General features: G+C 43.7%; 1 protein-coding gene across 6 annotated transcripts in view; it reads left to right on the forward strand.

Annotated features, from left to right (window-relative positions):
* Positions 1-10481: 10481 nt before the first annotated feature.
* The window catches only part of CA10 (carbonic anhydrase 10), a 622534-nt gene continuing 618374 nt past the window's right edge, over positions 10482-14641 (forward strand). Inside the window, exons 1-2 of one of the 6 annotated variants that reach the window (XM_057535532.1) lie at positions 10482-10547; positions 12107-12761. In XM_057535532.1, coding sequence (XP_057391515.1) covers positions 12701-12761 — 61 coding nt within the window. In that variant the 5' untranslated portion in view covers positions 10482-10547; positions 12107-12700. Of the gene's footprint in view, positions 10548-10940; positions 11191-11351; positions 12762-14641 lie in introns of those variants that run through there. The other 5 variants (XM_057535531.1, XM_057535530.1, XM_057535529.1 and 2 more) reach the window with 5 other exon arrangements.

Below are 14641 nucleotides of genomic sequence, written 5' to 3' on the forward strand. Positions count from 1 at the left end.
TCATGATTATGAGGAGGGCTCGGCTTTTCACTATGGTGGGACAAACGAAGGCTAAGAGATGCCAAATTCAATGGTAGGAGAAGAGACTGTAGGGTAGCCTGCTTAGTTTCATAGGTCAGTGAAAGATTAACACAAAATCAGATTTGGGAAAGTCAAATATTTATGAAGCTGTGGGTTAAACAAGAGAACTGCTGGTGAATCAGAGAGAAAAGTACTGCTTCAACATCATCAAGCACTGTGAAAAGCATCTGTAAAGTAACACTTCATTTCAAAATCCTGGACTATAACAACTGATGTAGCTCTACCACATTAGATGATAATTTTTCCTCCATCAAAGTCCTGTCATTATTGGAATAGTGGATGTGTCAATTATTAAACTATCATATTTTTAGTTCCAAATTCTGTGATACTGTGGCTAGGTCTTTATCAAACACATTTTTTTTTTTTTTTTTTTTTTTTGGTCTCTGTTAGGTTTTGCCAACAGAGGGTGCTAGAAGGAGATTAGAAGACCTGAGGTAGGAGAAAGGACTTGATTCTTTCAGTTTTTGCAAGTGTCTCCCCAGCAAAAACTCTTGCTTCAGCAAGCAGCAGTTGGTCCACTTTCCAGTTTCTTCCAACAGTCTAAAACCAGCCTTCATTGTGCTGCATCAGAGATATAAGTACCAGCTGAGCAACATGCCCTCCTCAGAGGTCTGAGTTACATCCCCTCCTCTGAGCTTCTAAGGTAACAGCATCAATGCAAAGCACTTTCTCTTGAGAGGTACAGATGCCAGATCATCAAGAACCCCTCCTCCAGGCTTCTAGGTTCTGATAACCCTGACATCTTTGCTTTGTCTCCCCAGTCATAATGGTGGTATCTACTTCCTACAGTTACTCTCTCTGGGTTATAGGCTTTTCTGTTCACTTTTTAGTCCTCCAATGCCTGTTCAACCAATTCTCTACATTAAATTATCTCAGAAAAATAACTTGGTTTTTGTGTTCTTGACAGGACTCTACTTGGTTCATTGGGTCTGCATTTTCTAGTTTGGGTTTCCACTAGAGTAGCCAGAAATGTCTTCCCCAAAGTGGGAAACAGACTGAGGTTCTTAAGTTCCCTTACCTCTAGTTACCTTCATTTAAAGTTTGGTCATTGCTTCTCCATAGGGATAAAGTATATCCAGGCTGACTCAAGGTTGCACCCTTCTGGTTAAAAGTAGATAGCTGGTAGCAAGTGAAAGTAATAGAAGATGCTCTTCTTGATAGCATTCAGTGGCAAAACAGTTTAGATAAAAGTCACTCTCTGAACCATTATAGACCCAACTTTTTTATGCCAATGGACCTTATCCAAGCTTTCCATCATTTGATTTTGTGACACTGTCACCCTGCACCTCTTTAAGAGTTCAAATATATTAAGGTCAATTTTCTTAAAAATTTTAGGAAACTCCTGAAGGGAACTCTCTGGGCGTGGCACTCACATCCTGCCTTATAAGGAGCATACTCCTTCAGTTAATGAAAAACTAGCTCAAGTAGTTATTGATTGAACTGAATCCAAAAATTATTATGGCAACACCTTCAAAATTATCACCTCCTTCTGAAATTCACTTTTACAAGAGGAAAAAATAGATCTCGTTCATTTATTTTGTAACAAAAAACCTGAAGTGAAGAAGGCAGGATGCCAATCTATTTCACATTTTATGGGAAGAATAGTGAGAAACAGCCACCAGAAATTACTATTTTATTATGAGAGAAGTTAGTGACTTGAAGAGAATTTTAAAATAGTTGACTATTTAAAGATTTGATTCATATCCATTTAATTCCTCTTCCTATAGAAATAATAACTTAGAGATTTAAGTGAAATATATTTTCACAAATAATGTTTATGTCCTTCTCCCTCCCAAGGGGAAATTCAGCATAAGGTAATATTAGCTCATAAAGAAAGGTCTTCAAAGATTCATTAAGATTCAAAGTTTCATTAAGAGAGTGTTTGAACTAGTGAGTTGAAAACCATCACTTGATTATAAGTTTATGTGACATTTACCACATCCTCAATATTTTACAGTACCTGACAATAGCATGTTTATATTTTTGTAACAAAACTTTAGTCTTTTTTTTTTAATGTATTTTTTTAAACGCATTGTTTACTTTGTTTATTTATTTATTTATTTTTGTCTGTGTTGGGTCTTTGTCTCTGTGCGAGGGCTTTCTCTAGTTGTGGCAAGCGGGGGCCACTCTTCATCGCGGTGCGCGGGCCTCTCACTATCGCGGCCTCTCTTGTTGCGGAGCACAGGCTCCAGACGCGCAGGCTCAGTAATTGTGGCTCACGGGCCTAGCTGCTCCGTGGCATGTGGGATCTTCCCAGACCAGGGCTCGAACCCGTGTCCCCTGCATTGGCAGGCAGACTCTCAACCACTGCACCACCAGGGAAGCCCAAAACTTTAGTCTTACAACCCCTTTTGATCTCAACTTTTGTTAACTCTGTCATAGAGTATGACTACTTATATTATACCTCTCCTGTTCTGCTTGGCAGGAAGTTCATTTTGTTTTAATGAGTTTTCTCTGTTGCTCTGTTTAGCAGAAATCAGAGAGTAGATCCAGAACTTTGTAGGTTTCCTACTACGGTAAATCAACTCCTGCTTTATTAAAGCCACACAGCAGTATCAGGGATAAAAATTCTTATTAAAGTTGGATAAAAACCTGAAAATCCCAATTGCAGGAGAAGAAAATAAACTAGATGTGGAGACCCCTGTGTTGATTTGGAAGTGGGATTCCTTTTAGAGACTTCCAGTAACACCTTCCTCACTCTTGAACATCTTCAATGTTTTTAATTTATTCAATGTTATTTCACACAAACATTTGATGTTTAATACTATTGGGTGGAGGGAGGGGGCAGCTCTATTCCCTTGAGGGTAGACTGCAATTCTGGTAAGTGCATACCTAGGATCAAGAGTGTGACCAAGGATTTATATGTATGCGTAAAAAACATAGGCTTGAGGCACTTGAGCTTGAGGCATCTCATGTGAGCCTGAAAGACCCACCGTGAGGCCCCTGGCAAATTTAGACAGTGCCAAGAGTGGGAAGAGAGGGCCATGGGCTTGGCGAGGAAAGATCCATCAAATTTACTCTTATCCTGGGCCTCCAAATATTTGGGGTAGGTCTGTCTGCCACATTAATTATTTGTAGGTTTCCTTAATAAATAAATGGGATATATGACTCTATAATCCAGCATGTAGAAAATGCTGAGTAGTAAACCAGAGTATGTTGTTCAAAAGCAAAATAAAAAGGTAAATACTTATAATTTTAATGGTAATCATTAGGAAGGCAATGTGAAAAAAATTTTGGCCAGTTATTTTAACACCTAATGTTACCTCCAAAATTATATAAGCTGAGATGGTAACAGACTGTTGTACTAATTAAAGCCTTTCTTTAAACCTGAGAATCATTATGGAACTAAAATCCTCTATATTGATCTATAATTGCTACTTGAAGCAGCAACAGCAGCTGGCTTAAGGAGAAAAGGAGAAGATTCTTGTTGGTATAAAACTTCACTGGAAACTGTTTAATGTAAAACCACAAAACCAAACACACACACATACACACACACACACACACACACACGCATACAGTGAGGTAGAATTGAAAGTGTTTTGGACCAAAAGCAGAAAATCTGGGAAAAACATCTTTCACAAAGTTGCATAAATTTGGATGATATATTTACTCTCTGTATTTCAACTGCCGCAATGTGTTACTTGGTAACAGCAGAAGGAATGATGGCAATGGAAGGTCCTTGGAGGAGGTAATTGAGAGGATGTGACCAACAGTTGACCTGAGAGCTGGACCCTGGCAATCAAGGCTCCTCCTTGTCCTTGGAATATATGTTTCACTCACCATTCCCAAAGTGGGAGCCCTTTAAAAGATGCAGATTTGAGAGAGTAAGGTTTTGTGAGATCACCTGGGCTGAATATGTGACTGAACCCAGTTAAAGCCTCTATGTAAACATCTAAGATTCTGGTGGGCAGGTACGGAGATCTACTCATTTTGCAGCCAACCGCCCAATACAAGCCTCATTTGTAAATTTTCTTGCTGATTAAAATTGCAACCTCCTAATCTGGAGTGCTCCGCCTCTTTCTTTGGCCTCTGGAGCCAGTTTGTGAACCAACACAGGTTTAAAAGTAAATAATTAGGAACACAAGAGTCAGACTCTGACTCTGCTTCTGCTTCTGTCTATATTTGAACTTGGACACATCATTTAAGCCTTAAGCCTCCATCTTCTCACCTGAAAGTTAAGGGAGTTGCATTAGAGCCGGTCTGAATTGTATTAATGTGCACTTGAAATGTACCATCAAATCTACCATCAAATCCATGGCACAAATGTAAGAAAGACTGAAGTTATTCAAATAAACAAATAAACCTATTCAATTTTTCAGAAATAGTTTGCAGAATGCCTGCTATTTATTCATTGTAAATAAGTCTTCCACTTGTAAAATCTTTAGTTCAGAAGGCTGCATACTTGAGAGAGTGATTAATTGTAATGAAAAGAAGAAAAGTGTAGTATGGGTGTCCCTAATTTCCAAACTGATGCCCAAATTATTGATCAAAACACCATAAAGTTAATGTGTATCATTTCCTTGTCATTATTCATCTGTCAAAATTTAAATAACAAATAAGGAATAGCATTTTATAGGAATAAGTTATCCACTATCTCCTCTAAAAAATAAAATCCCTTATGTTGGTTACAAATTTCAGTATGGATGAGAAGAAATCCTATTTCAGAAAGATGTCCACACCCTAATCCCTAGAATTTGTGAATATCTTAACTTACATGGCAAAAGGAATTCTGCAGGTGTGATTAATTTAAGGATTTTGAGATGGAGAGATTATCCTGGATTATACAGGGAACCCAATGTAATCACAAGGATCCTTACAAGGAAAAAGGGGAATTAGGGAGTAAAAGGAGATATGATGATGGAAGAAGAGGTTGGAGTAAAGCCACTGCCGAAAGTGAGCCATGAGCAAAAGAATGAGGACAACTTCTAGAAGCTGGAAAAGGCAAGGAACAAATTCTCCCCTTGAGGCTCCAGAAACAATGCAGCACTTCAGACTTATTTCAGAATTCTGACCTCCAGAACTGAAAGATTAAAAGTCTGTGTTGTTTTAAACAACCTAATCAAAAAATAGGCAGAAGACCTAAATAGACATTTCTCCAAAGAAGACATACAGATGGCCAAGAGGCATATGAAAATATGCTCAACATCACTAATTATTTGAGAAATGCAAATCAAAACTATAATGAGGTATCACTGCACACTGGTCAGAATGTCCATCATCAAAAAATCTACAAACAATAAATGCTGGAGAGGGTGAGGAGAAAAGGGAACCCTCCTACACTGTTGGTGGGAATGTAAATTGATACAGCCACTATGGAGAACATTATGGAGGTTCCTTAAAAAACTAGAATTACCATCTGATCCAGCAATCCCACTACTGGGCATATACCCTGAGAAAACCATAATTCAAAAAGACACAATGCACCCCAATGTTCATTGCAGCACTATTTAAATAGCCAGGACATGGAAGCAACCTAAATGTCTATTGACAGATGAATGGCTAAAAAAGATGTGGTACATATATACAATGGACTATTACTCAGCCATAAAAAGGAATGAAATTGTGTCATTTGTAGAGATGTGGATGGACCTAGAGACTGTAATACAGAGTGAAGTAAGTCAGAAAGAGAAAAACAAATATCGTATATGAATGCATATATGTGGAATCTAGAAAAATGGTACACATGAACCTATTTGCAGGGCAGGAATAGAGATGCAGACATACAGAATGGACGTGTGGACATGGTGGGTGGAAGGGGAGTGGGATGAATTGGGAGATTGGGATTGACATATATACAGCACCATGTGTAAAACAGATAGCTAGTGGCAACCTGTTGTATAGTGCAGGGAGCTCAGCTCGGTGCTCTGTGGTGACCTAGATCAGTGAGATGTGGGGGGTGGGAGAGAGGTCCAAGGGGGAGGGGATATATATATATACGTATAGCTGATTCACTTCATTGTACAGCAGCTAACAAGCATTGTAAAACAACTATACCCCAGTAAAACAAAAGGTTTATATTGTTTTAAGCCACTAAATTTATAATAATTTATCACAGCAGCAACAGGAAACTAAGACACTGCATGGTGGCCTCAGTCTTCATGCTGAATAGTAGAATTGTAGACCCCCTTTTGAGGTTCCTCCCTCCCACCTACTAACTCCTGAAGAGTCCCTGCGGGGATAACCTATCTGTGCTCACAATCCATGTCATCACCAGAGTCTTCACCTGTCTTTTTCTTCCACATAGCTCTCTGCTCTGCCAATGGTATGCCCTTTGTGTCACTTCCATCGCACTCTGCAGTTTGGTGTATCACCATGTGTTTGCTTCTGCTACCACCTCCACATTAGTTTTGGGTCTGCTGCAATCCCCCTTATCGTTGTAGCCGAAGTGTTGGCACACAAATTTTCCCACAATATGTTACAGTGTTTATCAATAGTCATCTGAAGAGACAACAGAAAGGAAGAACATTCAGAGATTAATTTTTTTTTTTAGAGATTAATTTTTAACTGGTTACTACATATGATTTCTCTCAGATTACAGAATCACATGCCATGCCAGTCTTACTGGTTTCCCTCAGGGTATGTTCCTGCTTTACTATAAGGCTTCTTCCCTGCCTATCTCATAGCCCACATCCCAGTGGCAGAATCCAGCCATCACCATTAAACATGCTCCTGAATGCACAGACTCCTTTGCCTCTCATCCTCAGTGAAAAGTAAGTATTCTTGCTCAGCTCCACTCTAAAGCTCATCTTCCAAGTTTTCATTTTTGTCCCAAGATTTGCTTCTCTCCAGGAATGACTGACTGGATAATTTTCACTAACTTCAAGGAAAATCTCCCCACCTAATACTAGGGGAGCTTATCACATGTTCCCAACAGGATAGTTATATTTTAACATAATAGTCCAATACCTATAAAACATGTAAAGATACAGGTACAACATTACAGCTACTTCTTTGAATGACAACTTCCAGATTAAAGAACTCCTATAATTTTTAATATTTCTCAAAGTCTGAGTAATTTTACAGTAACATTTCACATAGAACAGCAACAGTGCATTAAAGTGAGCTTCTCTAAGCCTAGTCCAGCCACAGTTTATTAAATATTTCTGATTATTTCTGATTATAGTCTCTGCTTCTATTTGCAAAAGCTAATGACCCATTTTGATAGATAATTTTGAGATATAACTGACATAAAATAAACTTCCCATGTGTAAAGTGCACAATTTGACAACTTTTGACATATGTACATATCCATAAGCCAGCAACACAATTAAGATAATATCTAGTACTCTTAAAAAGTTTCCTTTGCTCCTTTGTAACCTCTTTCTCCTGTCCCTCTACACTCCCGTGCCTACGTCCCCAGACAACCACTATTCTTCTTGAGTTATATATGGCATGGAGACTAGAAACACATACTGAAATAGTGAACCCATTTTGCCTGAATATAGGTTGACCAAGAGAGGAGTGGGGAAGAGAGATGGGTCTGCTTTGTCTTCTAATATAGAAGCTCTGCCTCAGAGAAATGTGCCCTAATGGATATCAAATTCTCAAAAATTTTACCAATCAGATGAATCACTCCTTTTTCTATGGGGTTGAGAAAAAGAGAAGGTGGAGAAAGAATCAAAAGGATTTCAATATTGCTCTTTTCTAGGGAGTGGAACTTCAATTCCTTGCTTTCTTTGGGAAAACTGGAATTGGCTCTCACACTTGGGCTCAGCCAAGACTTTCTATTGTATGTATAAGATACTTGCACTGAATTTGTAGTAGAGAAATGTAGAGTAGGAAAGAGACAAAAGATGAAGACAGATATAGTGGAGAGAGATTCTTTGTAGTTATCAAGATATGGGCACAAGCTCATTAAAATATGAAAAAAATTGATAAGAATAAATATTTTCTAGCTTCATTGTCTTCTTTAAATTTCTTTTGCTAGTTTCATGAGCTAAAGAAAATAAACACTTCAGTGAAGAGTGAGGACAGAAGGTTCCAACTTAATATATGCTTTTCCTGATTTATTTTATGGACTAAGGTGAAAAATTTCTTAGAAAACATGGGTTAAGCCTAGAAATAACTCAAGAAAATATTGGGTTTTTTCTTCTAGAAAATGTTAACATGGAAACTAAATTTTGAGGGACTGTTGAGTTCAGGGTTGTCTCCCAAGTGCCAAGAACAGAAATGGCACTTAGCAGGCACTCACATGCTTTCATTAGAAATGCCTTTGAGGGAATTCCTTGGTGGTCCAGTGGTTGGGAATCTGCACTTTCATTGCCCAGAGCCCAGGTTCAATCCCTGGTCAGGGAACTAGGAACTAGGATCCCACAAACCACGTGATGTGCACCCCCCATAAAAAAAGAAAAGAAATGCCTTTGATTACTCTTAATTCCAGTGATCTTTTCTCCCAGTTCCACAGTAATTAAGTTCTAAACTGCATAATCTACCATTGTATTTCATCCTGCCTTTGATTAATTTCTAGTCATAGACTCTGCTCTACTTCCCTGAGATGATACATTTCATTTTATAGAGTGTGAAGGAAGATAGTGTGTCATGGCCTCTGAGTTTGGAATGCTTGGTCCTGATCTCTACACTACCAATTAGTAGCTGTGAGACCGTGAACAAATAACTACTCTGGGCCTCTGTATTATCATCTGTAAAATGTAAGTAATAATGATATTTCTCTCATATGGATGATTCAATAAGATTATTCATGGAAGGGCTTTGGCAATACCTGGCACATAGCAAACAATTGATACATGCATGTTATATTTTTACTTAAACACTGTCTTATGAATTGATGTTTCCGTTTCTTTCTTTTAATAAATTTTTTAATTTTATTTTTGGCTGCGTTGGGCCTTTGTTGCTGCCCAACAAGCTTTTCTCCAGTTGCAGCGAGTGGGGACTGCTCTTCATTGGGGTGCACAGGCTTCTCATTGTGGTGGCTTCTTTTGTTGCAGAGCACGGGCTCCAGGCGTGCAGGCTTCAGTAGTTGTGGCACATGGGCTCAGTAGTTGTGGCTTGCGGGCTCTAGAGCTCAGGCTCAGTAGTTGTGGTGCACGGGCTTAGTTGCTCCACGGCACGTGGTATCTTCCCGGACCAGGGCTCTGAACCTGTGTCCCCTGCATTGGCAGGCGGATTCTTAACCACTGCACCACCGGGGAAGCCCTGTTTCTTTTTTAATTGAAAAGACTTAGTGGCAGAGAACAGATTAAATATTCTTTGAGAGGGCTGAAGGTGAATGTACAGGCTGAAAAGAAGAAAATTAATTATTATTTTATTGGCATTGGCTTTTAAGGCAAAAATGTAGAAGGAAATATGGTCTATAAGCTTCTTGAAACAAGGATTATGGATTTTTAGTGATAAAACTCCAGCGTCTTGCCACAGTGCTTGACACATATCCGGCACTCAGTTAATATTTACATAATTCATTAGTAAATAAATGAGTCCTGGTATAAAAATCCAGGCACTGTGCTTCTGTTTCCAAAGACAGCTCTCCTGCTGGCAAGCAAATTCCACTCCCAAGTGCAGAAGGTAGGTCACTGTCCATGGTTTCAAAAACTCCCTAGGGTGGAATCTGTTCATCTTTAGCAAACTGCTTTCTTCTCTCTCCCTTCAAAAATCCCTTTTGGGCAGTGGACTTTCAAGACGTGGAGACACCCCCCCCCCCAGTATGTTTCCCCAAATGGCTAATTCTCACTATCTCAGATTCTTTTAATATTCTGATGTCTCAGAGTATTTCTTGCTAAGCCTCGAAGCTCCCTGCATAAGAAACCTGGACTTCCTTCATTTAGGCCTCGATTTTTAATGTGCTGACCACCTGGATTCCTTGGCCTTCATCTCAGAGAACAGATCGCTCAGTCACACCTCCGTCTTAAAAAGTAAGCAAGACTGCCTGTGTTTCTTTTTTCGAATCCCTGAAGGCAGCAGAACTACGCAGCTGTGACTCCCAAAGTCTGCTCAGCCCAGGAAGCTCATGCCCTCGACCCCCAACCCCGCACCCAACAGCCACTCTGCAAAAAGACCCGCCAGACTCCTTCCTGAGCAGTCGGACAGAAACTAACACAGTACTGTGAAGCAGTTATACTCCAATAAAGATCTATTTAATAAAAAAAAAAAAAATCCTGGGAACGCTGCAATACTTTGGCTCCAACCCCGCACTCTCAGATGCCACACCGCCTGGAAGAATCGCTAACTTTGCTGTACCCATTTCCCTTCTCCTTCTCCATTTATCCACCCTTTATGCGGTTATTAGACCGCGCCTCACACCGAAATGTTTTCTAAACACCAAAAGGTAAAAAGTGCAAAAAAAAATCCCTGCGGGTTATGTGTGTTTGCGTCTGTTGTGTGTTCATCCGCGCTTGTGCAAAATCTCCAAACGTCATAGTTTGCAATCCGAACAAGCGCGCCGAGAAATCCGAGATCTTTTCAGGGATTTCCCCCACCCTGTCCGCCTCTTCTTTAGCACTCCCAAAGAGGTAAGTCTGGGCTTTCTAAGACCAATACTGCAGCCATAGAGACAGTACAAATCTGCGATTTTTTCTTTTCTTCTCTCGCTGCCAGCCTTCTCAGGCGAACAGTCCTGAGCACAGGGTCTCCTTCCGATTCCCTTGCACCTACGTTACAAGGTGTTGACCGGAAGCAAGTCCTTTCCAGGTTGCGGCGACCCCTTCTGCGGAACAGCGAGAGGCTCCGGCGTCGACCTCGGCCTGGGTGGCGGCAGGTGCTCCTGCCGCCCCCACCTTCCCCTGGGGCCTTGAGGAGCCGAGCTCTGGGCGTGTGTGTGCGCGCGCGCCAGCGCGCGCGCGCCTTTAATGAGAGAAAATCTATGCAAGCTGCTGAATGTTGCTGGCAGAGTGTTCTGGAGCCCAGCAAAAGCCTCCAAGCACTTGAGCTTCCCGAAAGAAAAACAGAATAAACGAAAGAAAAGAAGGGAAGCCCGTTCCCCTAAACCCCGGGTTTCCAATAGTCCTGGATCTTCCCGGAGCTAAGCAGAGGCGTAGTTAGCAGTGACCACTGCCCGCACCCTGACTTGGAAAGACGGTTTTTCCCCAGTTTCAGGAGGAGGGAGGTGAGGGCCTTGCAGGACCTGGTCTAGGAACCTGCAAAGAGAACTCTGGGGTAAGTAGTGTTCTGGCACCGGAGCGGAAAGGGGGAAGGAGGAGGGGGCAGGAGAGGGACGAGAGAAAGAGAAGGGAATGAATTATGCAAAGAAAAAAATCCCCTAGTATTCCACAGCAGAGGGAGAGCGCAGCACAGCACTCCCAAGATGAGTCAGCCCGGGTCTCCCGCGCCTAACCGACTGGCGCAAAGTTCTTTTTAAGGAGAAGAAAAACTCCGCAAATCCTAGGTGGTGACAAAAGAAGCCCGGCGGGGCGGAGTGAGGAGCTGGAGCCCGGCGCTGGGGCCGAGGCGGCTACCGCGGGGGCCCGAAGCTCCGACGCCCAGCTCTCTCCTTCTCCTTTTGGCCGCGTTAAGCCTCACCTCCCCACCCTGCCTCCCCCCACCACGGGCACCTGGCGGCCGGGTTGACATTTGGACTCCCGGCGGCAGCAAGGACGCTCACCTGGCCAAGCCCCGCTCCCTCCTCCTCCACCCCTCCCCCACCTGCCCTCCACCTCCCCTCAGAATCGGGAGGCGTCCGGATCCGTAGGCGAGGAAATAACGACCCCTGCAGTTGCATTGCGGAAAATCGCGGCGGCGGCGGCCGCGGCGGTAGTCGCGGACGATGGAAGCGAGGCAACTGGAGGTTCCGGGGAGCCCAGGAAAATAGCAGAGGAACAGAAAGCGCGCACGCGACGCGGGGAGCCCATAGGCTCCCGATGCTCCCGGGTACCTGGCTCCCCACGGTTCCCGTTCCGGGCCTTGGACGTGCCTCCCGACCCGGGCTCCGAGGCTGCGGGCTGCGCGCGGACTTGGGCAGCCGGGAGGGTCGGCGGAGGCAGCTGGCGGCCAGCAGTTTCGGGCAATAATCCCTGCCTCTCTTTCTGTCTCTCTGTATGCTGTGTCTGCTCCTCTCCCCGGCCCCCGGAAGCAGGAGGAGAACGGCCCCGGAGCTGAGCAGCCACCCTCTGACCATGCCCCGGTGAGGCGGGCGGACTTCGAGGGCAACTCGTCGCGGACTGCCTGGGCTTAGCCAGCAAGCTGCGAGCTGCCAGGGGCCCGGAACTGCGCGGCAAGGCCCGGCGGGGGGCTATCGTCTATGACTTCTTGGGGCGCCAGGAGGATCGGGGTCTCGTTTTTGCAGGAAGAGCCCAGCGCTGGTGGCTTCAGGTGGCTGCCGCCGCCGCTGCTAGTGCTGTTTCCGCCGCTTGTGCAAGGAGTAGAGACCGACGAGCAGGGAGACTTCCCGGGCAGCGAGGCATCGGACATGTGTCAGCACATCTGGGGCACACATCCGTCAAGCCCGAGGGGAGATTTGCTGGAACAGTTCAAACTGCGATATTGATCTTGGGGGTCCCTGGCTGGCAGTCGGGTGGGAGTGTGAGTGTGCGCTCGCTAGGAAGTGTGTGCATGTGTGTGTGTGTGTGTGTGTGTTTGTGTGTGTGTGTGTGTGTGTGTGCCCTGTGGGGAATCCCCCCTTCCCCCCTGTTTTCCCGTCGAGTGATGCACTTGGAATGAGAATCAGAGGATGGAAATAGTCTGGGAGGTGCTTTTTCTTCTTCAAGCCAATTTCATCGTCTGCATATCAGGTATGGGACGCGCTGGAGTCACAGGCGGGGTCGGGTTATGTTGTGGTCTTTGGAATGTATGAGATTTTATTGTATGTAGACAATCAAGTAGCCTCGCGGGGTGGGACGGGAGAGGGGTGGTGGCAGAGACCCTTTCAGCTCTGCGGATTTGCTGCCTTCAGAATTGAAGACCTTCTAAACCCAAAGGGGTGTGTGTGTGTCTGCATGCGTGTGTGTGTGTGCCTGTGTGTGTGTGTGTGTTGGAGGTAGCATCTGCATGGAGTCCTGGAACATAATAGGGGTGGAGGGATGAGAAAGAAGAGGCAGATGGGTGTTGATTTTCAACTGCTTTCGTGGTTGAGAACTCTGGTGAGGAAATCTGAGCCTTGGCAAACCCCACCACCATCCCTGGCTTTCAAAGTTTCCAAACTCTGGTGGTTCCTGGTTGAAAAAATGGACGCAGAGCCCTGCCCTGGTATCTAGGCACTTTCAGGAGACTGCAGGATGTTGCGGGGACTGGAGAGTACTAGCAGGGATCAGAGGGATGTAGAGGTACTCCATGCCGTCCCCAGACACATTAGGACCACCCCAAATAAAAGCAAAGCTTATCCAAAACAACATAATATCATAAATACCAGTTTAGATGATGAGCTTTCCTAATACCCAGTGGCAAGGATGTACTTACTGGCTCAGACTTACTGACCTCAGGCTACTTGTGCCAGTCTGTAGTTTTAGGAGCTAGTGGGAAGCAAGGGCATTGAGATGAATGAAGTAGAGCTTGTGCCTACGTGTGTGTGTGTGTGTGTGTGTGTGTTGGGAAGGATTTTAATTTCTAAGCAGTGTTCTTGTTGGTGCAGGGAGTTGGGGGTGTGGAGTGGAGATGTAAGAAAATGCCCCAGGATAAGCAGTATTCCCCAGTTCAATTCAGTGCTTCCTCCCATTGACAGTGTCCACACCATTTCCCTCCACACTTGTCATTTAAGCACCCAGAGTAAGGCCCATTTGCAGTTCTCCCCTCTGCCTGCATTCCGTCTGCAGAATTGGGGACTCAGCCAACTTCCCATGAAGTCAGCAGAAGAGGAGATCAGGAACCTTGCCCCTGTGAGCAGGCATATTTGAGCAGCACTGGGGTGGAGGGACATGTTTCCTGCATCTCCCTTCAGCTCCGCTAATCCCCACTCTATAAGCCAGACCAGATTCTGGATATTAAAAACCCTTGTCTGCCCTTATCCTGGACCCAGTTCCAAATACCATTATTCAGGGTGGGAATGGGGGGTCTTTTATTTGAAATCATTCTGTTTGGGGCTTGGCCACCCTAGTAATAAATTTGCCTCTATAATACTTTAGAGATATGTTGTGTACCTAGAAGCCAAGAAAAAGTGCCCTGGGGTCACTCCAAATCCTCTACTCTTTACCCATCCTACATCTAGGAGGAAAAATTCCCAGGTGACTTGTAAAGGTTTATATCAGTCATATGTCCAGGGATAGACTGGGTGGCATCTCACAAGGCCACATTTTACATCTTTCTCTTCTACATGCCTCTTTCAAACTCTCTCTTTTCTCCATGTTATTTCACTGGTTATAAAATAGTCTTTTCCTACCTCTTTCCAGCATCATAAATAATTTCAAATCAGACAAACCAGCTGAGTCCCTTTAAGATTTACAAAAGGTGAGCATTAACTAAAGCTCTGGACCTCCCCATCCTTTGTCCCCAACCCCACTCTTCATTTGGTCAGGCCAGCACAAAGGGGAACCAGTTGAGCATGGGCCTGTTCTTAGCCTCCAAAAGAGGCATTAGTGGGATACTTGTCACAGCTATACTTGATTTGGTGTATCAGCAACTAAATTGTATAAATAGAAGCATTAGGAGAGAGTTATTTCCAACCCAGGAGAGTTGTTAT

Source organism: Balaenoptera acutorostrata, chromosome 20 (genome assembly GCF_949987535.1).
Source record: "Balaenoptera acutorostrata chromosome 20, mBalAcu1.1, whole genome shotgun sequence".
Classification (NCBI taxonomy): Eukaryota; Metazoa; Chordata; class Mammalia; order Artiodactyla; family Balaenopteridae; genus Balaenoptera; species Balaenoptera acutorostrata.